This window comes from Physeter macrocephalus, chromosome 14 (genome assembly GCF_002837175.3).
Source record: "Physeter macrocephalus isolate SW-GA chromosome 14, ASM283717v5, whole genome shotgun sequence".
Taxonomy (NCBI): Eukaryota; Metazoa; Chordata; class Mammalia; order Artiodactyla; family Physeteridae; genus Physeter; species Physeter macrocephalus.
Genome location: NC_041227.1, coordinates 102,493,876 through 102,517,803, shown reverse-complemented (window position 1 = coordinate 102,517,803; position 23,928 = coordinate 102,493,876). Strand labels below are relative to the sequence as shown.

At 41.7% G+C, this 23,928-nt stretch overlaps 2 protein-coding genes across 5 annotated transcripts in view; one reads left to right on the top strand and one right to left on the bottom strand.

Moving 5' to 3' along the window:
• Positions 1–422: 422 nt before the first annotated feature.
• On the bottom strand, positions 423–23,267 carry TUBD1 (tubulin delta 1). 2 transcript variants are annotated; one of them, XM_007118331.4, is made up of 9 exons: positions 23,015–23,267; positions 21,972–22,187; positions 19,992–20,139; positions 18,760–18,976; positions 17,802–18,033; positions 12,707–12,871; positions 5,115–5,255; positions 3,306–3,489; positions 424–1,129 (listed from the first exon to the last, which is right to left on the bottom strand). In XM_007118331.4, the coding sequence occupies exons 2-9, from the start codon at positions 22,141–22,143 to the stop codon at positions 1,021–1,023; spliced, it is 1,368 nt and encodes a 455-aa protein (XP_007118393.1). In that variant the 5' UTR covers positions 22,144–22,187; positions 23,015–23,267; the 3' UTR covers positions 424–1,020. The 2 variants fall into 2 exon arrangements, with proteins under 2 accessions (XP_054946434.1, XP_007118393.1); XM_055090459.1 differs by lacking the exon at positions 23,015–23,267 and having other exon boundaries at positions 423–1,129; positions 21,972–22,182.
• A 173-nt stretch (positions 23,268–23,440) lies between these two features.
• The window catches only part of RPS6KB1 (ribosomal protein S6 kinase B1), a 38,528-nt gene continuing 38,040 nt past the window's right edge, over positions 23,441–23,928 (top strand). For all 3 annotated transcript variants that reach the window (XM_007118336.4, XM_007118334.4, XM_007118333.4), the window contains exon 1: positions 23,441–23,653. In XM_007118336.4, the coding sequence (XP_007118398.1) occupies positions 23,513–23,653 (141 nt within the window). In that variant the 5' untranslated portion in view covers positions 23,441–23,512. The remainder of the gene's footprint in view (positions 23,654–23,928) is intronic.

Sequence of the window (23,928 nt, the reverse complement as noted above, 5' to 3'; positions counted from 1 at the left end):
AAGGTAATCATTTCCATATGGAAAGAAAAGGAAGAAACCACTGGTAGATTTGGCAGAAAGGGCAAAATGTTCCTATTTGTTTGCCATTTTACATTTGTTAATACATTGCATGTGATGTGTTTTATTGAACTACACCATTCCCCTCAAACTCAGTTGCAAATTTCCAAATGTGTTCTGTCCTTCGGAATGAAACCAACATCTGTATGTGTCAGTTTCATCTAGGACAATATTTCCTTGGTGATAATTTTCTCAACTTAGTGAAATTTTGGTGAAAGCTCTTACCCCTTTTACTGAAAAGAATATAACCATCTTCCACACCAGCTAAATACCTGTAAGTAATTTTAAAGCACTGGTTGAATAAAATCAGTTTCTGCTCTGGCATTCTAACGTCTAAAAGAAAAACCTAATTTTCTGATGCCCAGAAAATTTAAGAACAGCAAACAAAGTAAACACTTGCTTATTTACTTTTGTATTTAAGCATGATATACGTTTATTAACAAAGTCCTGACATTTATTTTTAAATAGCTGCTTAAAGTGGAAAATCTTACCGTTTTAGAATAAAATATTCAAAAATAGATGTTCACCCTGTAGCTTTTGACAACAGCTCCCTCTTATGGTTCAAAACATTCACTTCAAAGATGAATATATTTAAATACGGAATTGCAATTTCTTAGCTGAAAATTGTGCTATGAAAGTTTAGCTCATATTTAGTGAATGCTTTTTGGAATAAAGAGGGAAGTTTCCTTTTCTGATAGTTCTAGAGTTCTGACATCTCAGCAAAGGGTTTCCAAAGTTCTTTAAAGAAGTACCAGTATTTTTTCTTACAAAGGAAAATTTCAAGTAGATGTTTTCATTGAAAACATGAAAGGTTTTTCTCCTTTTCTGTGGCTATAGTATGAAGAGGGAATCAGCATTCAACCTTGTTACATTAGCAGATAGGAATTTGAAAAACCTTACGGAGAAAGTAGTATTGCAAGTATTTTAGTCCAAAAATGACTTAAGGTAATTTTTCCCCTTTGTTCAAAATCCGAGGTTGCAGTAACTAGCAATAACCTGTTCTAACAATGTGAAACTGTCCAAAAAATCCTCTTCTTCAATTCCAAATTTTGTGTACTGATGAATGTAGGCTCTGGTGAAAGAAACAGAAAATATGAAATAAAAATCTCAGGCAAACGAATAACTCAAAATCAAATAATAAGTAGACCTTTCCTAGCTCATGAACATTTGAAGATGGCACTCTCTTAAAAGTCTTAACCTTTGCTTCAATGTTTACTCCAAAGGTTAGCTAGCAAACTCTCAAAGTTTGTGTCAAGCTCCCTGTCTATTTAGTGTCCAAGAGAGTGACAATAAGAAGCACATAGGAGGGGAATTCCCTGGCAGTCCTGTGGTTAGGACTTGGTGCTTTCATAGCCAGGGCCCGGGTTCAATCCCTGGTCGGGGAACTAAGATCCTTCAAGCCGCACGGCATGGCCAAAAAAAAACAAGCAGCACATAGGAAAAAGAAGCATGTTCAGATTTGGCTGTCTACCCAGCACATATTCAACACCCTACAGGAGATGACTGTGTTCAATATAAACTCTTAAGAAGTGCCTGAGAAGTTTTATCTAAGGCGTGAAACTGTAGAAACACATTGATCCAGTTCTAGGAATGAAGTGAAGCCTCCCAAGTGTTTTTCAGACAACGCTTAATTTTCACTAATGCCAGGTGATCCTCTTAATACCTCCAGTCCCCCAAAATGTTCTGAGGCAGGAGAAATCATGTTAAAAAGAATATCAAGGGCAGACATGAACTAAATTGATGAAATAATAGCTGCTACCATTTAATGAGAGTGGGACGAGAACTATACCAAAAAAGGACACAGAGTTCACAGTCCTGAGGAGTAGGGGTTTATGGAATGGCCATGTACAGGATGGGGGGCCCTTGGGAATCCTAGCTAATCAAAGTACAGGCTTACCCAATCATTTGAGAAATTCTGCTTTAACGTTAAGTAATTGCGGCAGAGGTCAGGGAACCGGATAACACATTTCTTAGTAATCAAGTAGACATTGCTTAGTACCAAGTGGAGTTGAACTTGCAATATTTCTTATTGAGCAAGATCAGGATCTCTTCCATTCTCAAGGATCTTATTTTGGAAAACTATCTTACTGTCCTTGCCTTATAGTGAAATTTCTACTTTACTTTCACTTCATTTAGAAACTACTCATTTAGGGACTGCCCTGGTGGTGCAGTGGATGAGACTCCGTGCTCTCAAAGCAGGGGGCCTGGGTTTGATCCCTGGTCAGGGAACTAGATCCCACATGCATGCTGCAACTAAGAGTTCCCATGCCATAATTAAGGAGCCTGTGTGCCACAAGTAAGGAGCTGGTGAGCCACAACTAAGGAGCCCACCTGCTGCAACTAAGGATCCCACGTGCTGCAACTGAGAAGCCAGCAAGCTGCAACTAAAGGAGCCCTGGAGTCACAACTAAGACCTGGTGCAACCAAATAAATATTTTTAAAAAAGAAACTACTCATTTAGTCAACAACAACAATAATACTATGGAACAATTATTGAGCATTTACTAGTCACGCACTGTACTAGGTGTTTTTTACATTATCATCTCATTTAATCCTCACCACATATATCCTCTCTTTTGGATCCATTGTACAGAAAAGGAAATGAAACCTGAAGTAATGTGCCCAAAGTTTCATACCTAACAAAGTGCTTACTCCATGCTATAGACTGAATGTTTTTGTGTTCCCCCAAAATTCATATGTTGAAATCCTAACCCCCAAGGTGATGATATTAGGAGGTAAGGCCTTTGGGATGTGATTAGGTCATGACAGTGGAGCCCTCATGAATGGGATTAGAGGCCCATGAAAGCTCCTTTGCCCCTCTGCCATTTGAGGACGCAGCAAAAAGACACCACCTAAGAACCAGGAAGTTGGTCTTCACTGGACATCGAATCTGCCAGTACCTTGATCTTGGACATGCTAGCCTCCAGAAATGCGAGAAATTTCTGTGGTTTATAAGCTACCCAGTCTATGCTATATTTGTTATAGCAGCCCAAACAGACTAAGACACTCCAGATCCTGCCGACTGTTTTTTGTTTGTTTGTTTTTTTGTGTTACGCGGGCCTCTCACTGTTGTGGCCTCTCCCGTTGCAAAGCACAGGCTCCAGACGCGCAGGCTCGGCAGCCGTGGCTCACGGGCCTAGCCGCTCCGCGGCATGTGGGATCTTCCCGGACCGGGGCCTGCCTACTGTTTTAACATTATATTATCTGCTTAAGGTTAGGAAAGGTTTGTAGATTTATTTTTTACTTACTTTGAAGCAAACATATTCCATGCTTTGCCCACAATCATATCAAGTGGTTTTACTAAGAACTGGCTATTGCTGACCAACGCTGCAGACTTCTCATATTTGCTAAAGGCTCGCTGGGTTTTCCACACACTGAAAGCATGAACAGGCTCTAACCAGGAAGTATAGAGAGCTGGATCTTTAAATGCTCCTAGGGTAAAATAACAAGGCACTGTTTACATCACAAATCATCAGTTTTTGAAGCAAATTAATAAACAGATATGTTGTATACATTTCACCAGAAATCTTTTGTTTTGCTCTTTGAAACTAGCTTTATATTGCTTTTGCATAAAAGATCCATATTCATCATAAAAAAAAATTCACACCATTCAGAAAAGTATTACGAAGAAAATTTAAAAGTCAACTCAACAGCTGAAATGCTACCACCCAGAGACAGACTATGAACAGTCTGCTGACCCTCTTTTGTACTATAATTTTACATACATGCCCCTATGTAATATGCATTTTTCATTCACCAATATGTTGTAAACCTCTTTTCTGTGTCAGTAAATATCACTCATATTTTAAAAAGCTTCTATGAATATACCGTAATTTCTTTAACACATTTCCTACTGTTGGGCATTTAGGTTGTTCCCACATTTCTGTTAGTGTGAAAGATGTTGCAGTGAATATCTTTGCAAGAACACCTCTGTGTACCTGCATCATTTGCTGTGGGTAAATTTTTGGAGGTTAGATTACTTTATATATCCTTTTATTAATTTTCTCATTTTAAAATCTAAAATGAAGAATATGAAGAAAGTACACCATCTGATTGACTTGATCTCTTTTTAATTATTACTGGTTTTTTATTTAAGAGGTATTACAGGGATGAGATTGATTTTCTTTGTATCACAGCTAGAAGCAGCCAATTGGATGCTGCTGGAATCATCAGACAAGGATAATAGAATCCCAGAGACTTGCCATAGAAACACAAAGCTAAGAAGAGTATTGCTCTTTCAACCTCCTGAAAATGTTGTACCAATGCTTGTCACAGAGACCATTAGTTGTCCTGCAATACCCGTTCTCCCCTTCTTCTTTAGTAACAGAACCCCTGCAGCTAGATGTGGCACATGATTCAGTCCCAGTCGAAGGGATATAAACACAAGTGTGGTGTGTGACCCTAGAGGACCAGGCCTGCCCTTCTTTGCGTATTCCTATGTGATTTGATGGCTGAAGTTCAAACAGATGTCTTGCACTAAGGACAAAGCCACAAGGTGAGGATGACAGATCAACCAGATTCAGGAAGAAAGAATTAAACTTGTCCTATTGTTTACACCACATCTATTTTGGTATCCAGTCACACACTTACTGATACAATGGTTATATTTTGTTACTAAAATATGGAGTTATTATTTTCCTTTCTTTTTTTTTTTTTTTTTTTTTTTTTTTTTTTGTGGTATGCATGCCTCCCTCTGCTGTGGCCTCTCCCGTTGCGGAGCACAGGCTCCGGACGCGGTGGTATGCGGGCCTCCCTCTGTTGTGGCCCCTCCCGTTGCGGGGCACGGGCTCCGGACGCGCAGGCCCAGCGGCCATGGCTCACGGGCTCAGCCACTCCGCGGCATGTGGGATCCTCCCAGACCAGGGCGCGAACCCGGTTCCCCTGCATCGGCAGGCGGACGCGCAACCACTGCGCCACCTGGGAAGCCCTATTTTCCTTTCTTTAAGAATAAATTCAGGGACTTTTTTTTCCTTTCTCTTCTTTTTTTTTTTTTTTACCATGCGCACCATGTACATGTGCAAAATGTACATCTTAATTTTCACCTTAACTTTGCTTACCCAGCTCCGCACTATGTACTTCTTTCCCACGAAGGATGACCAAGTTAGCAATGGAAGTGTTAAAGTGAAACTCCTTGTTGAGAGACATTTTACCAAGTGTAGGAAGTCCTGATAAAGGAGGCCGTACCTGCCAATCAATACCTACCAAAAGAAAAAAAAGAGCAAGAGATTTTACAAATCGCCTTGAACAAAAAGAGAAAGATGTATTATAGTATGTGTATTTTATATAAATTTCCATTTGATAAGTAAAAGTTGTGGCAGGGTGGGGTTCCTCTAAAAATTTAAACATTCTCATCTGGTTGACCTAAAGTGATTCAAACTACTCAGTCCTGAGAAAGGCATGAAATATTCTTCATCGAATATTAAAGGACTGTGGTAGGTGCAAAGGATGCAATTCTACAATGCAGTAAAAAGAAAGTAACTTCTGACACACGTAACAATGTGGATCAATATCAGAAGCCTGATGCTAAGTGAAGCAAGCCTGACTCAAAAGATTACATCCTGTTTGATTCCATTTACAGTACGTTCTGGAAAAGGCAAAACCATAGGAATAAAATTCAGATCAATAGTTGCTAGGGGCTTGGAGTGGAGGAAAGAGACTGTCTACAAAGGGGTGTGAGGGAACTTTTTGGAACATGGAAATACCCTGTCTCAATTGTGGTGGTGGTTACACCATTTAAGTGTGTCAAAATTCATAGAACTATCCACCTATAAAGACAACTTCATTCTGTATGTCTCTATGAACAAATAAACAAAATACATACAAAAATGTTAAGGGATGTAGAAACACAAAGCAAAAATAGGATTGAAAATTGAGGGCTTCCCTGGTGGTGCAGTGGTTGAGAATCCGCCTGCCAATGCAGGGGAAACAGGTTTGATCCCTGGTCCGGGAAGATCCCACATGCCGTGGAGCAACTAAGCCCGTGCGCCACAACTACTGAGCCTGTGCTCTAGAGCCCGTTAGCCACAACCACTGAGACCGCGTGCCACAACTACTGAAGCCCGCGTGCCTAGAGCCCATGCTCCATAACAAGAGAAGCCACCCAGTGAGAAGCCTGCGCACCGCAACAAAGAGTAGCCCTTGCTCGCCGCAACTAGAGAAAAGCCCGCGCACAGCAGCAAAGACCCAACGCAGCCAAAAATAAAAATAAATAAAATAAATTTTGTTGTTGTTGTTGTTGCAGTACATGGGCCTCTCACTGTTGTGGCCTCTCCCATTGCGGAGCGCAGGCTCCGGATGCGCAGGCTCAGCGGCTATGGCTCACGGACCTAGCTGCTCCGCGGCATGTGGGATCCTCCCGGACCGGGACACGAACCCGTGTCCCCTGTATCGGCAGGCGGACTCTCAACCACTGTGCCACCAGGGAAGCCCAAAATAAATTAATTTATTTTTTTAAAAAATGAAAAAGGAAAACTTAAGCAAATAAATTTTTAAATGGGAAGGGAAGTAATAAAAAATACATGATCAAGGGACTTCCCTGGTGGTGCAGTGGTTAAGAATCCACCTGCCAATGCAGGGGAAACGGGTTTGAACCCTGCTCTGGGAGGATACCACATGCCACGGAGCAACTAAGCCCGTGTGCCACAACTACTGAGCCTGCACTCTAGAGACCGCAAGCCACAATGACTGAGCCCATGTGCCACACCTACTGAAGCCACCGCACCCAGAGCCTGTACTCCACAGCAAGAGAAGCCACTGCAATGAGAAGCCCGTGCACCGCAACAAAGAGTAGCCCCTGCTCCCCACAACTAGAGAAAGCCCGCATGCAGCAATGAAGACCCAACGCAGCCAAAAATAAATAAATTTATTTTTTAAAAATATACATGATTAAAAACAAAAATAGAGGGGACTTCCCTGGTGGCGCAGTGGTTAAGAATCTGCCTGCCAATGCAGGGGAAATGGGTTTGAACCCTGCTCTGGGAGGATCCCACTTGCCACGGAGCAACTAAGCCCGTGCGCCGCAACTACTGAAGCCCGCTCGCCTAGAGCCCGTGCTCCACAACAAGAGAAGCCGCCACAATGAGAAGCCGGCGCACCGCAACAGAGTAGCCCCTGCTCGCCGCAACTAGAGCGCACAGCAACGAAGACTGAATGCAGCCAAAAATAAATAAATAAAATAAATAAATTTATTAAAACAAAAATAGGGACTTCCCTGGCGGTCCAGCGGTTAATACTCCACGTTTCCACTTCAGGGGGCACGTTTGATCCCTGGTTGGGGAACTAAGATCCCACATGCTGCGCGGCACAGCCAATCAATCAATCAATCAATCAATATCCCAGATGGGTTAAAATTTAAATATTAAATATAAAACTATGAAAATACTAGGAAATAATAGAGAATATTTTTATATCTTTGGGGTAGGCAAGGCTCAGAATCTATAAAGGAAGATTTACAGGTTTGCTCACATAAAAATGTAAAATTTCCATATAGTGAAAAATACCATACAAAAGACAAAAGTGATGGACAAAAATATTTACAATCCATGTAACAAAAAAGGGGTATAAAGCCACAATATTATATTTCCTTCCATCCAAGTCACCATTGATTAGAAAAAAAAACTTAAATTATTCACTTAGATTATTAAATTTTACACTTATTGAAGAGTTCTTTTAGAGTAAATTAGGTATATATTTTTAAAAATCATATATCATTCTTGAGCATATATAAAAATATATATGTAACAAAATAACTTGGTTAAGGTTTTCCTAAAACTTTTTCACATTCAGTGACTTTATCACTCTTTGATTCAGCATTAATGATGCCTATGTGTTTTCACATTATTGTGCTCTGTGCCTCCAGAAAGTAGGTGGTGCGGCATTCCTTAAGGGAATCCATGAAAACACTAAGTCATTGGCTCTTAAACTGGCTTTGCAACCATGTAAAGCACATCTACCTTTGACTCCTGCTTAAGGAATGTTGCTAAACTTGTCTGTTTATCATGACGACGGCCTCTTCCCCACCCTAGCAGAAAACGAAAGGTTTACTTTCTGGAGAGGATATGACTGAGAGACTCTAGTCTGGAGAACACCAGGCAGAGGTAAGGGCAGGAAACATACCAACCCAGGAAAACCATGGCCCCTCCCTCCTCTTCCCCCAGATCACTGGGGCTTTGTGTAAACCCTCTGAGCAGAATATCCAACACAACAGACAGGCAAATAGAATATCCAGAAGGACAAATGTACACTGGCTGGAGAGGGCAAAAAAAACTAGATTGAAGCAGGTCAGAAGGCTCTAGGGGAGATAGATTTCTTAAAGAAGATGAAACTGATAGAATACTTGAATACAGGCAGACCTTGGAGATTTTGGGTGCTTGGTTCCAACCACTGCAATAAAGTAAATTATCACAATAAAGTGAGTCACACAAATATTTTTGGCTTCCCAGTGCATATAAAAGTTATGTTTACACTATACTGTAATCTATTAATTGTGCAATAGCATTATGTCTAAAAAGAAAGGTACATACCTTAATTAAAAAATACTTTATGGCTAAAAAATGCTAACCATCATCTCAACTTTCAGCAATAGCAACTTTTTGCAATAGTAACATCAAAAATCACTGATCACAGATCACCATAACAAATATAATAATAAGGAAAAAGTTTGAAATATTGCGAGATTACCAAAATGTGACACAGATACGTGAAGTGAGCAAATGTTGCTGGAAAAATGGTGCCAATAGATTTGCTCAATGCAGGGTTGCCACAGACCTTCAATTTGTTAAAGAACACAATATCTGCAAAGTGCAATAAAACAAGGTATGCCTGTATATCAAGAAAAAATTTAGATAAGTAGAGAAACAGGGTTGAATAATTGACAAGTACGTAGAAAAACTAAGCAAACAAGAAAACAAGGTAATTATTAACTCCAAAGAAAACAAAAAAAATTATACAGGAAGGGAAAAGTAATCACAGGATATTTTGTTGCTCAGTTGTGAATAGCATTTACTTGGTCATGATAATGTAAAGCTGAGTATCGATTTAACCCAATGATGACACTTACTACCATATCAGAAGGATGAGCCTGTCTAGAGGGTGTTTTAGAGCTTAGGGGCCAGTGTTGGAAAAAAGCTAAATCCTAACCCTCCATGGTGGGAAGTAAATAGGTAATACCTAAATCATTGAAAAATCTGTAAATGGCAATAGATAAAAACAGTAAAAGAAACAGCAAAAGAGTTTTGAAAAATGGTTACCTCTGGGAAGGAGACAATAGAAGAAGGTTATGGACTGAAAGTTTTAACAACCAGCTTCGTAGAATTACCTGACTCTTTAATCTATGTGCATATAATAAGTTAGGGCTCCTATATAGTAGAAAACTATGTAGCTACTAAAAAGAATAAGGCATGTCTAAATGAATGAATTGGAATGAAGGCTACAAAATACTATGTCGAAAGACAGTTGCAGAACAAAAAATACATATAATGTGATGCTAGTCTTATTTTTTAAAGTCTGTTTATATACACCCTTAGAACTTTGAATCTCTAGTCCTCACATGAATAAATTGATCCAAACTAGAAAAAATAAATCAACTAATAAATTTTAAAAATAAGGTGTTGTAAATAAACTTAAAAATAAATAAGTAAAATCCTACACCTGTTCCACCATGGTCTGTTGGGGGTGGGGTGTACTTAAAGAGCTATACCCAGGAAATCTCACCTGAGGAATGTAAATCCACACCAGCACCTGCTTTTAGATGACAAGATTCTGGACTTTAGGCTGATGTGCTAATGGAATGTGCTAATAGGCTGATGTGCGAACTCTGGGGGGGCTTGGGAAGGGTTAAGTACATTCTGCAAATGGGAGGACATGATTCATTAGGGGACAGAGGGCAGAGGATGGTAGCCAGCCTCCAAGATGAACTCCAATGATCCTTGCCACCCAGTATTCAGGCCCTTGTGTGTTCCCCTCCCCATGGGATAGGGTTGACCTTAATAACCAAAAGGATGGTGCAAAATGGTAGTATGTGACTTCCAAAGCTAGGTCCTAAGAGACATTGTAACTTCTGCCTTGCTCCCCCTTGGGCCACTCATTCCTCCTGTTGCTAGGACATGTAGAAGCAGATACACTGCTGATGGTGATCTTAATGGGGTCAACCTTCATATAGAGCATTCTGATAACATATGAAGAGTTTTCAAACTGTATCTTTCAACCTGGTTAGTGACATGAATATATTTATTCATATGTTCATTCATTCATATTTATATGAAAACATTTAAATGTTCAAAACTCTATCTATAACTGTGAAAAAATGGTGACACTCTAAATTCCTATATGGGAAAATGACTAAACAAACTGTGGTTTATCGACCTAAGAAGGCTCAGAGCACCACGTCTTACGGTACCCTGAGGAACACTGTGTTCCTTGATAATAGGTATTGCCAGAAAAACAGGTCCTGTGGCCAAAAAGTTCAGCAAGCATTACTTAAGATGTGAACTTTCTACTTATCTCCAAACCTCAGGCACTACGATCTAAAATCTGTAAGGTACTGCAAGTAAATGTAGAGGAAATCCACTTTCATAGTATTGAAACCTAACTTACTGTAATTTGTGGTAAAATATATGCTCCCAAAATAGTACATAGTAGTGACTTCCAGTTAAATGCGACAGACTGAACATACCAGTTTACTCCCCAAATCTCACTAACAACACAGGGATTTTTTAAAAAAGGCATAACCAAGAAAAAATGGAAAGAAAATAATGGCAACAGAAATTTGGAAGCTGGAAAGCAAATGAACCAATGGTTACTGACTTAGCAACCAGGGAAAACTGAAATTTCTGCCCACAGTGGAGGTCCGGGAAGCAGGCCAGTTGCTTCTAAAGGAGGATTAGTTAAAAATCTGTATGAGAAGCAGTGACAGCCCCAGACCCTTCCCCACTCCTGCACTAAGGGGAGTGCCCCCGCCTCCATCCTAGAAGAAGGTTTCTGCTCAGGAAAGGCTAAACTGGTGAGGCTCTGAAAATACAGCAGTAAACAAAACAAAAATGTCTGCGCTCATAAAGTTTACATTGTACTGAGATAAATGAAAGATCCACACTAAGGAATTCCAGAATGCTAGAGACAAAGAGAAAATCCTAAAAGATACAAGAGAGAATAAAACAGGATTAGGAATCAGATTGAAGTGGGACTTCTCAGCAGTAACACTGGAAGCTGGAAGATATCGAGCAGTGCTTTCAAGACACTGAATAAAAATGATTCCCAGCCTCGAATCCTATACCTGGCCAAACAATCAAATATAAAAGTAGGATAATGACATTTGCAGCCTTAAAATTTTTACCTTCCCTGTACTCTTTCTTAGGAAGCTCCTGGAGGGTACTATCCATATGAGGGAATTAACCCAGAAAGAGGAAGATTTGAAATCTAGGAAACGGGCTAGAATAAAGGAGGCAGAGATGCCAGTGCTGGCTGCTTATCAAGCCTGGAGAGTAACCAGTGCAGACTGGAACAGGAGGGTGAAGTCCTCCGGAAGGGATATCTCCAAGCAGATAATGGAAGTAATAAGATTACCTGATAGGTCTGAACATGCTGAGAAGGGTTTCATTTTTATGGAAAAGTTTAGGGGTAGATTTGTAATAGGTACAAAGAATATCGACCAAATAAACTTAACTATTAACTCTAGGAGGAAAAAATAAACTGTGCATGAAATAAAATGTAATCTGTGTATACAGTACATGGCTCAACTGTGAATAATATTTACATAGCAAAAATAACACAAACAATGAAAACTGATCTAACCCAAAAGTATGTTCTAACTAGATTGGGAGGAGGGAGGGAAAGGTGTGTGGATGTGTATATAGGGGGTGTAAGAAGACTCAGTTCTCAACTTCATGCTAGGAAGGCAACTGATAATATCTAAACCTGGAAAATAAAACAAATAGCGGAATATGCAAGATATTTAGAAATATGGGGGCAAGTTCCAGAAGAAACATCTCAAAACACTGAAAGCGGGCTTCCCTGGTGGCGCAGTGGTTGAGAGTCCGCCTGCCGATGCAGGGGACCACGGGTTCGTGCCCCGGTCCGGGAAGATCCCACATGCCGCGGAGCGGCTGGGCCCGTGAGCCATGGCCGCTGAGCCTGCGCATCCGGAGCCTGCGCTCCGCAACGGGAGAGGCCACAACAGTGAGAGGCCCGTGTACCGCAAACAAACAAACAAACAAACAAAAAAAACACTGAAAGCAGTTGGAAGTGTGGAATAAGCTGTTCTCTTCCTCATTATAAACTCATACTGGACAATTACTCGACTTTTTTTAAAAAATTGAGATAATTTACATACAACGCAATGGACAGATTTAAATAGACACTTAAGTGAGTTTTGACTACTTGATTTTTTTTAAAAAAACTATGTTCATATATTACTTTGATAAAAATAAAATAAAATAAAAATAAATGTCACACTCATCTGAAATTTTTTTGAGAAATGAAACTATGAAGTGATTAAGAAATCCTCCCAGGATGTTCTGGTGAGTTTTTTGCAGGAGCCTCCCTGGTCAGAAGAAGGCACCATTATTTCAACTGGATCAAACCAGTTTATATTGAGAACTCCAGTACAGGCATTTTTCCCAGCTTGTGGGCTGCATATTTTTAAAATACCCTTTACCTTCTTCCATTTTCGCATTAGAAATGAGCATCTGTCTCAAATGCTTGAGGAGGCCAGCCCAAGTAAATGTGCTGTATGCCAGTGAATTCTCAGACATTTGAGGAATGTTACGAACACCCAGCATCTTGAATTCTGGATGGGGAACTAAATTCTCCATCAAGTCTCCTGCAAAGAAAAAAAATCTGAACTAAATTTTTAAATTCCACATTGTTTCCACTGACTCATACACAACCATGATTTGATGGCTTGGGGGAACCAAATGTGTTTTCTCCTCCAAGGCCAGAATTGCTTAAATTTTAAAATGTAAATACAATTTCAGAGACGATTAAAGACCACATATTTGCTTGATTTTGGCACCTATTTTAGCATGAGTGAAAAAAACACACTTTGCCAAAAGGAAAACGAGAATTTCTTTTTAGCTAAGAAACTGGAAATGTGAATGAAATATTTAGCTAAACCCCAGGAAAACAAAATAAGCATGAGAGCTAATATGCTTTTATTGTCATTCAGTGTTCACGAAATAATAGTCCCTTAGAAATTTTCCTAGATCTCTTATCTATTTTATCTGGTTAAATAATAATCAGAACCTCTTAACATCAAACTTTACTGGAAAAGAAGACAGGATTAGTAACTCCTGAACACAGGAATACACCTATTTTTAGAACCTTGTATTTGTAATGAAACAGAATTAAGGAGAAAGGCTAATTTGTTTTTCATTCAGAGCTTATTTTATATGTTTTTAAAATATTTTTATCTTTTTAATATGTCATATATTTTATGTGTTTTATATATTTTTTATATATTTATAGAAAATACCTAGAGGAAAAAGAAAAATCTTCTACCATAACATGAAATTTAAATTTTATGATAACGTTGAGTGCAAACTCATATCCTAAATCCTAATGTTAAGAACAAATTTTGACACAAACATCTACAAAATGTTGCACAAATTGATCCTATGGCTAATGGAGTTTCCTCTAAACATAAGAATCCTTTTCTGTAAAATACCTAGAGCTGAACTGTATTGCATAGCATGCATAAACAAACAGCAGTCAGCAAATAATTCCTGAGGACTAACGCACAAATTAATTTTTAAAATCTGCTTTCCCCCCCAGCTTTCTTGTTTACCTACTCTCATCTTAACCATTCTTGACTTTGTCAAACCCTGTTATGGACTGACAGTTTGTGTCCCCCAAAATTCATATATTGAAATCCTTACCACCAAGGTGATGGCATCAGGAGGAGGTGGGGCCTTTGGGAGATGAGGTCTCTATAACAGAGACCCCAGAGAGGTCTCTCGTGCCTTGTGCCAGGTGAGAACACAGTGAGAAGATGGCCATCTGTGAACCCGGAAGTGGGCCCTCACCAGGCACTGAATCTACTAGTGCCTTGATCTTGGACTTTCCAGCCTCCAGAACTGTGAGAAGTAAACTTGTGTTGTTTCTAAGCCGGTCAGTCTATGGAATTCTTGTTATAGCATATTCCTTCACAGCTTGCGGGATCTTACTTCCCCAACCAGGGATTGAACCCGGGCCATGGCAGTGAAAGTGCCGAGTCCTAACCACTGGACCACCAGGCAGTTCCCTGGACCTAAGTTTTTAAAACTGAGCAATTGAAGGATCGAGGAGGAAACAAGCTTCTTCTGGGGGAAAGCTAAGAGATCTGTTTTAGACACATTATGTTTGGGATGACCATGAAATGTGTACACATAGATGTTGGGAAGGCTGCTGGATATAGAAATCTAGAGCTTAGGGAATTGGTCAGAGTTGGAGAGAAACTGGCCAGCTGGAGAATACAAATGGTGTTGAAAGCCATGGGACTGGGTCAGTCACCCCTGCGGAGAAGGTTCAAGACCAGAATTTAGAGCTTAGGAAAAGGAGGAGCCAAAGAAGGAGGAAAAAAACGGGAGTAAAAGAAGTAGTCATTGAGATAAGGAGGGAACTCAGGAGAGGGGCTGTCACAAAAGACAAAGAGGAGATTCGGAAGACAAGGCATCGGCCATTCCAAATTCTACTGAGATAAAATAAGGACAGTGAACGGTCCAGTGAATTTGACAATGTAAACATGCTTGCGACCTATTAAGAAAAGCAGTTTTAGAAAAGTGATGGAAGAGAAACTAGATCAGAGTGGGTTGAAGAGTAAATAGATGGTGAAGAAATGAGGACAGGGAGAATGGAGGCCCCTTTGAGGACAGTTGTTCTAAAGAATGACAGATAAGTGGGGAAATCACAAGAGGTGATGTCAAGGGAGGGCTTCTTCGGTGTGAAAGATGCCAGAGAGCCGTTGTAATGGGAGTGACCCAGGAAAGAGGGTTAATGACATGTGAGGATGAGAGATAAGTGAGGAATTAAGTCCCTGAGAAGAGAGAGGGAATGGGACCCAGAACCCAAGCGAGAGGCTGGCCTTTGATAGAAGCAGGATACTTCTCCCACTGTGACACAAGGTGAAGGGCAAATGTGGACCCAGTGCCCTATAGTTTGTACATGGTAGGGGGAGTCAAGAGAGCTCCCATGGAACTGACGGCTTGGATTTTCTGAGGGCAGTTCACCGAGTTCATCACAATCTCCCCAGGGAACAACTGGACCAGCCTGCAGACTCAACCTCCAATCAGCTCTCCACAGGCAATGGATTTTTCAAAAATAAAGGTGATTATGCCAATGACCTCCTTAAAATCCTTCAGTGGCTTTCCCCTGCTCTGAGATTAATGAGGAGGCCTTTATTTTTATTTATTTTTTTTTTTTTTGTGGTATGCGGGCCTCCCTGTTGTTGTGGCCTCTCCCGTCGCCGAGCACAGGCTCCGGACGCGCAGGCTCAGCGGCCATGGCTCACGGGCCCAGCCGCTCCGCGGCACGTGGGATCCTCCCAGACCCGGGCGCGAACCCGGTTCCCCTGCATCGGCAGGCGGACGCGCAACCACTGCGCCACCAGGGAAGCCCCTGCGCCACCAGGGAAGCCCGAGGAGGCCTTTAAATGGCTTACAAGGACCTGCAAGGCCGGCCCCTGCTCACCGCTCTAGCCTCAGGTTTCAATCATCCCCCACACCATTCTCTGCGCTCCAGTGACACTGGATTTCTCTCTTCCTAAATGGCCATGCTTCCTTCTGCCATAGGGTCTTTGCACATGCTATTCCCCCAACATGCTACTCCCTTCTCCCTCCCTTTGCTTAGTCAACTCCAAGTCTTCATCCAGCTTTTTGCTCAAGCGTTACTTCCTCAGGGCAGCCTTCTTTTGCCTCGTCAGCTTAAGTCTGGTTCCTTCGTGACCCATTCTCTTGGATCTGTACTCCTTTCCTTCAGAGCATTTAACTCAGTTTTTAATTATATGTTCTTAGTGTAATTATTTGTTTAATGTGAACACAATGTCTGCATTGGTTCCCCACTGGATCCCCAACATGTAGCATAGTGCCTGGCACTTAGCAGGAAGCCAATAAATACTGGTTGAATGAACAGATGTGCAATATGGTAAGTACTGTGGAATGCAGAGGAATTAACAAGACACATGTCGCCAAGGAAGCTGCAAATTAGTAGGGACTATAAAACATGCATATGACAGATCCTCTAAGGAAACACATGGTGCAGCATCTGGGAAGGGGCCAGAGGGAGACTTACTTTTGATTGCATATTCTTTTGTACTCCTTGAATAAATGTGTGTGTTACTTTTAAAGATAAGCAAACACACTTAAAGAAATAATAAAGGCAAAAAACATTAAGTGACAAAAAGAGATACAGAATGCCACAGGAGTTCAGAGAAAAAGGGTTACTTTAGGTAAAGGTCTCAGTAGGAAAGCTTTATGGAAAAATTATCACTTGAATTGGACCCTACAGGAAGAGTAAGGTTTCAGTAGAGGTGAGGAAGGGAAGGAGGAAGTGATTTCTAAGAAGAAGGAACACTGAGCAAAGGGACCAAGGCAGGGAAGTACCAGATTGAAGAAAAAAGTGGAGACAGGATGAAAAGTAGGTGGGGAATCTATACAGAGGCCGCAGAAGGTGATGAAAACGGAAAGTTAGGATTCGGGGCCTAAGGAATTATGACAAATCTGGCAGGTAATGCATGAGCCATAGAATGAGGGTTAAGTAAAGTACGGGATTAGATTCGTGCACTGGGGAGGCTCATTTGGGGCCAGTGTGCAAGATGGACTGACTGCAGGGGGAAGAAGCAGGCAACAGGAAGGAAAGCAGGAATAGGACCACCTTAAGCCAGGAATGTCCACGTAGATGTGAGCTTCGGTTTTCATGAAAAAAAAGAGAGAGAGAGGGAGAGGAGAATAAAGAGAACTTTGTATTCAGGGGGAGTATGCAATATTAGTTGAGAGATACTGACCAAGTGGACCAATATCAGAGAGATAGGGAAGTAGGGAAGAATGCAGACAGCTGGCAGAGATGGCACCAACAGGTCTGAGCATACTGATGAGATACGAGGACAGTGGGAGAAATCCAGGTGACAGGAATTGAGGAAGAGGGGGCTGGGGAGTGAAGACACGGAAAAATATGATGAATCCATTCAGAACATGCTAAATCTGAAGAAGCAGACGGCAACTAAGAAAACTGGGATAGGCAACTATTTGGGAAAGAGAGTAGGACTGGGGGTATAGATTACGGAGTCCTTTGCATCTAGATGATTTGAATTGATAAAGCACCACTTGACAACCTGAAAAAAGAATCACTTCTTTATGGAGTGATGAAAATGATGGTTGTGCAACTTTGTGAATATGCTAGAAAACACTGAACTGTACACTTTAGATTGGTGAGTTGTATGGTATGTGAATTATATCTCAAAGTTATTTTTAAAGAACAAAAAAAGGGGATTTCCCTGGCAGTCCAGTGGTTAAGACTTTGCCCTCCAATGTAGGGGGTGTAGGTTTGATCCCTGGTTGAGGAGCTAAGATCCCAGATGCCTCGCAGCCAAAAAACCAAAACATAAAACAGAAGCAATATTCAAACAAATTCAATAAAGCTAAGCTGCTCTTTGGGAAGGTTTTCGAAATGAGGGAGACCTGAGTATATCTTTAGGCGGAGGGGAAGAGCCATAGAAGAACAACTTTCAGGCTTTCAGAACATCAGACTTCTCTACAAATAATACACAGGAGGACAAATACCTAGTGGATTTCTTCTGTAGTGAAATGAGCCTTCCCCAGAGTAAGTAGGCTGGAACACACTTCCCAGCTGATGTGCGAGGACTTGATTTATATCACGGAAGGAGATCTGCTTGATATTCATCAGTTTCGCACAGATCTTATGAACAGCATCATTCTCATGAACAAGGAGGGCATCTGAAGATCGGTACAAGTGAGAAAGTGTCAAAATGGAGTTGTAGTTCTGAACAATAACCTGGAGGGAAAAAAGGTCAAAGATAAGAAAGGCAGGAGAGAACAGTGGTTAAGAGGGTAGACTCTAAGGGCATCCTGCCTAGGTTCAAATCCTGGCTCTTTCACTTTCTAGCTATAAGATCTTTGACAAGTTATTTAATCTCTCTATGCCTCAGTTTCCTCGTTTGTAAAATGGGGATAATAATTATACCAGCCTCCTGGAGTTGTAAGGATTAATGACAGAATGCAAGTAAAGCACTTAAGAACAGTGCCCTGTGTATAGTAAGGGCTCAATAAATGATGACTATTACTATCACACTTTCTTCCTACATCATTTCCTATACTGACTTATTTCACCTCTGTTTTATTATGTCTCCTACTAGGGTAATCAATAGGAAATTGGCCTATACAGAAATTTCCTTTCAATGGAAAGAAATGAAAATTCTTTGAAGGTTGGCAATGGCACGATGAGGCCAAGGTCCCTGCTTTACATGCTGTAGCCAGAGGGACTGAACCAGGAACGGGTTCCTGAGAGAAGATGCACAATTGTCTTCTTTGGAATTTTTATGAATAAGGACACCTCATTTGTTTGGCAAAGTTAAATGAATTGTACATGAAAGTACCATATTGTATAATCATTCCTTACACAGTAACTTAACATTTCCAAAGAAAGGGTGAGATCAATCTTTTACCTACATTTAACTGCAAAGAATACAAAATATAAATTTTTCAATTGACATGTTCATACCTCACCAGTTCCATAAGGCCATATAATCTGATTCATTTTCAGAGAGTTTGAGTACTGATCTTGTAAGTTCTGTGTAACGAAGGCTCCTAGCCCTGATCCTGTGCCTCCAGCCATACTCATTATGATGAAAAAACCATTCAAAGAATCACATTTCTCCACTTCCTTCTGGATTAGGTTCGTTATAGATTCTTCATGCCTGGGTCCATGAACAGAGTATCTATGCAATGCAAAAGAAACAAACACCTTTCAATTTAACCAGAGATGGAATGCAGAGAAAGATATACGATAGCGAAGGCTTTTTAAACCTATGGAAGTGAACTCTTAAAAAAAGGTACAGGTAGGGCTTCCCTGGTGGCGCAGTGGTTGAGAGTCCGCCTGCCAATGCAGGGGACATGGGTTCATGCCCCGGTCCGGGAAGATCCCACATGCCACGGAGCGGCTGGGCCCGTGAGCCATGGCCGCTGAGCCTGCGCGTCCGGAGCCTGTGCTCTGCAACGGGAGAGGCCACAACAGTGAGAGGCCCGCGTACCGCAAAAAAAAAAAAAAAAAAAAAAGGTACAGGTACCCTGATTGACGAAATTTAAGATACACAAGTTAAATATTTTTAACAGGTGAATAGGACTGCTAGGAGAGTAAATTTACTGAGCGTAGAAAATTCTCTTTTATAGTCCATTCCTTTGGCTGGAGACTTCAATTACCAGGTAGTTCTGCAAGTTTACAGCACAACATAATATTCAGTATTCATAACAATACTCCTAAAGCAGTGGTTCTAACTTTGCTGCACATTAGAATCACCTAGGGAAGCTTTGAAAAATCCCAACATTCAGACTTCATCCCAAACCATTTAAACCAGAATTTCTGGAAGTGAGCCCTAGGCATTGGAATTTTCCAAAGAACCCTAGGCAATACTACTGCCTTGGCATATTTCCTATTAACTGGAATACCTGCCAGACAAAGATATTGTATTGACAATAAGTTAGCTGGCAGAACAACAGTGAAGAAGTGGAAAACGCTGCTGCAAGAGATCCTTGGTTTCATCATTACCTGAACCTAGAGCATAGACATACACGAGACAGAATGAGCATCTTCTGGGTGAAGTCACACTCTACCTTTTAAAACAGCAATTTCAAGATTATGTGTTTGGTATATCAACTGTGCAGTTGTAACTATACTGTCTATTAATCAACTATGCAGCTGTATCTAAACTGAAAATCATGAGGAATTATTCTTACCCATATGCCCAGTTGTTTCCAGAACCTTGTTTTTGACAGAAGCATGAATGCTGGCCATATTTCCATCGGCCAGAATGGGCAGCCTTTGACAGTGTTTGATTGATAACTTTAGGTTCCATGTCAACAAGTACAGCACGAGCAATTGGAACTAGAGAGGGAAAAAAAAAATCAAAAGAAAAATATTGCACATGGCTTATTTGGGTTAACTCAGAGCATAAACTTCTAGGTCCAAAAAAAAAAAAAAATCAAAGATTGAGGATAGGAAGAACTTTCTTTCTGCTTAGAAATTCAGGTGGACAGCAGCAGGTATATGCAGATGTGTCATAATGCCTAGCATTGTGCTAGGCAGGTTGAATAAACGTGGGCTAAAATGATGACTGGGTCAAGTCTACAAACATCTGTTGAGTGCTTACAATGTGCTATGTTCTGTGCTGGGAACACAGAGATAAAGACAACATCAATCCAGCCCTAGGAGGACCAGTGGGAGACATAAAACACATCAACACTTAATCACAGTATGATGTGATATGACCCACAGCAAATCCACACTAACAAAGTAGTATTTTTATTCAGAGATATAAAAATACCAAGGGCACAAAAAGCATCTCAGGATTATTGAAGCAGAAGATGGAGAAAGAGTGGGTGTAAGAAGTGATGGATGGGGAGAGAAAGCAGGCAGGGCTCAGATCTTGGAAGTCCTTGTATGCAATGCTAAAAACCTTGAAATTTACTTTTTAGGCAATGAGAAACCACTGAAAATGTTCAAGCAGGGGAGGAATAGTCAGATGTCTTTTTTAATAACAGTAGTGTGGAGAATAGATGTGATAAACACAAGAGACCAGGCAGGGAAACTCAGGAGGATTGTCTGGAAACAGTCCAGGTGAGAAAGGACAAGAGCCAGAGCTAAGGCAATGACAGTGAAGATGGAAAAGGGAGAAGAGTTTCAAGAGATGTGTAGGAGGTAAACTAAGCAGATCTTGATGTTTGGTGGTATGTGGGCAGTCAGAGCAAAGTTTTAAAGGAAAAATAATGAATGCCCTTGGGTATGGAGATGTTGAGTCTGAGGGACACATGAGAGATGCAGGTGATGTTCACTAATCAGTCTGCAGCTTAGAAGAGATGCTAGGCTAGAGATTTTGAGAGTCACTAGTATAAAAGATGTAGCAAAATTTGAGAGTCACTGAAATTGCCCAGAGAGAACTATACAAGTGAGGATGGAAGAGAGGCTGAGATGCAACCACTGGAGAAGAAAAGTTCAGAGACTAAGCAGAAGGCGTTTCAAGGAGGGAGTTTTATAGTTAATGTTATCAAATCTGGTAGAGAAGTTAAGTGAATTAAGAAAAGAAAAACAGTTACTGGCTCTAGGAATTAGGAGATCATTGGGAATTTTTCATAGAACAGCTGCAGTGGTATTGTAGAGCAGAAGTAGGATTACAGGGCTTCCCTGGTGGCGCAGTGGTTGAGAGTCCGCCTGCCGGTGCAGGGGACGCGGGTTCGTGCCCTGGTCCGGGAGGATCCCACGTGCCGCAGAGCGGCTGGGTCCGTGAGCCATGGCCGCTGAGCCTGCGCGTCCGGAGCCTGTGCTCCGCAACGGGAGAGGCCACAACAGTGTGAGGCCCGCGTACCGCAAAAAAAAAAAAAAAAAAAAAAAAAAGAAGTAGGATTACAGTTGGTTAAAGAGGGTTCTCCTTTGAGAATCTTAGATGAGAAGGCAAAGAGATGAAGAAGGAAAAAAGCTATAGTCAAGAGCTCAGTTTTGTTTGTTTGTTTGGTTTTAGATTGGCATTATCTGAGCATGCTCACATGCTGAGGGGAAGATGTCACTGGAGAGGCAAACGTTAACATAGAAACAAAGGGCTGAGAGCAAAATCATTCCGTAGTAAGATGGAAGGGGATGGGGTTCAGACACCATGTGGAGGGCCTGGCCTTGAAGAGGCTGGTTATGTCAGAGTAAAGGAGAGGTCTGTGGACCACACATACCTCCATTTTCCTCCTCACTGAAGAATCTTTCTTTGCAAGATGCTTGATATGCCTCATTCTCTCTTTTAGAGCAGAGTCCCTGGGAACAGTGTGAGTCACTAAATAAAGCATCAAACACTTCAAAACCAATCTGATTGCCACACTGACCAAGCTGCACTGTTACTATTGACATGCTGAGACACAAACCAGGCTTACTCCCTCAAAACAGTGAGCAACCTGTAATAGAAAAAATAGAGTCTTTGAGAGCCACTACTTTACCAATAAAGAACAAATAAAATGCCATATATGTGAATATACATCACTAAAAATATAATTTGTAAGTACTATATATGTCTACGGTGTTATAGACACAATAGCTATGTTGTCTAAGGAGCCAATCATTCAAGGAAGTTGGTTTCGGGATTCAGGATTACTGTACCCAAAACCATTCATACACAGCTCAATAGTTTCCAAAATCTCATTTGTAATCGCTATTTTCCTAAGCATGCATTTAAAACAAACAAAACAAAACAAATTCTGGTTAAAGGAATTCGTAGTGTACACTTCACACCACAGGGACAGAGCGAATGCAGAAGTGAGCTCAACAGTAGCACATTTAATTAACGTTAATTTTCTCTCTTCAAAATAATGACTTTCTCCACCAATAGCCTTTCTGTTCTGGTAGCTACAGTAACACAAGAAAGTCTTTGCATTTAGCTCAGATAGGACAGCAAGGAAGACGAAGCTTGGGGGAAAAATGATCAGATGAAGTATTAGAGGAAGTATCCACTACTTTTAACACTGAAAAGAGACAATTTTTGGTAAAGACCTCACACCGGGTCTATGCAGCACTGGAAAGAGCTGTGGCTTGTAAGCCAGACTCTGTACTTAACAATTACCAAACAACCTTGCAAAAACAGGTATCGTTATTGTCATTTTACAGAGAAGGAAACTGAGGCTCCGACAGGTTACGCGACTTTCGCAAGACCACTGCACTAGTAAATAGCAAAGCCAAGTTCTCCCTTTCTACACCGCCCCAGGAGTTCCCCATTAACCCCACTCACTGACAGCCCCAGGATCAGCCGTTTCTGTCCGGTTCAAACTTCAGAGTGGCAACCTTCTCATTATGCGCATGCTCACTTTCAATACAAAAAAAATTACAGAGAACGAATGCGCATGTTCCACAGACGACGAGATCTGTTGTGGTTTGGTTTTTTTTTTCCTATTCCGAAAGGTTAATTACGCATGTTCAATTTCAATTTATCAACTTCAGATATGGTACGCATGCTCACCGTCCATCAGACGCTTTAGCTGACAATGCGCATGATCTGGCTTCCGAGCGAGGCTTCGGCTGGGCTTCTGCGCATGTTTCTGCCAGTACCTGGCTTCCCAGCGATAGTTCTACGCATGTTCATTGCCCACGGTTCGGCTTCACAGAGTCTTGTACGCATGCTCCAGCGCTGAACTTGAGGAGCCAGTCTAGGGCCTAGGCGCAGTCGCACTGAGCCGAAGCAGCCGGTGATGGCGGCAGCTGCGGTGGTGGCTGCGGCGGGTCCGGGCCCATGAGGCGACGACGGAGGCGGGACGGCTTTTACCCAGCGCCGGACTTCCGAGACAGGGAAGCTGAGGACATGGCAGGAGTGTTTGACATAGACCTGGACCAGCCAGAGGACGCGGGCTCTGAGGATGAGCTGGAGGAGGGGGTGAGGCCCGGGGTCCCGGGGGGCCCGAGGTGACAGGGCCGGGGCGGCGGCCCGCGCCCTGGAAGCGCGGCGCGTCCGAGAGCGCGGAGACCCAGGGGGGCGCGAGTAGTCTGCAGGAGGAGCCGAGCCGCTGCACGGCCAGAAGCGAGGGGGCGGGTGGTGCGGACCTGGCCGTAGGTGCGAGGCTGCTGCGGCGCTTGCAGGTGCGGCTTGTGTCCTTATAGCCCCAGACCGGCGCAGCCGGGAGCAGTCTGTTTGTGGAGGGAACGAGGAAG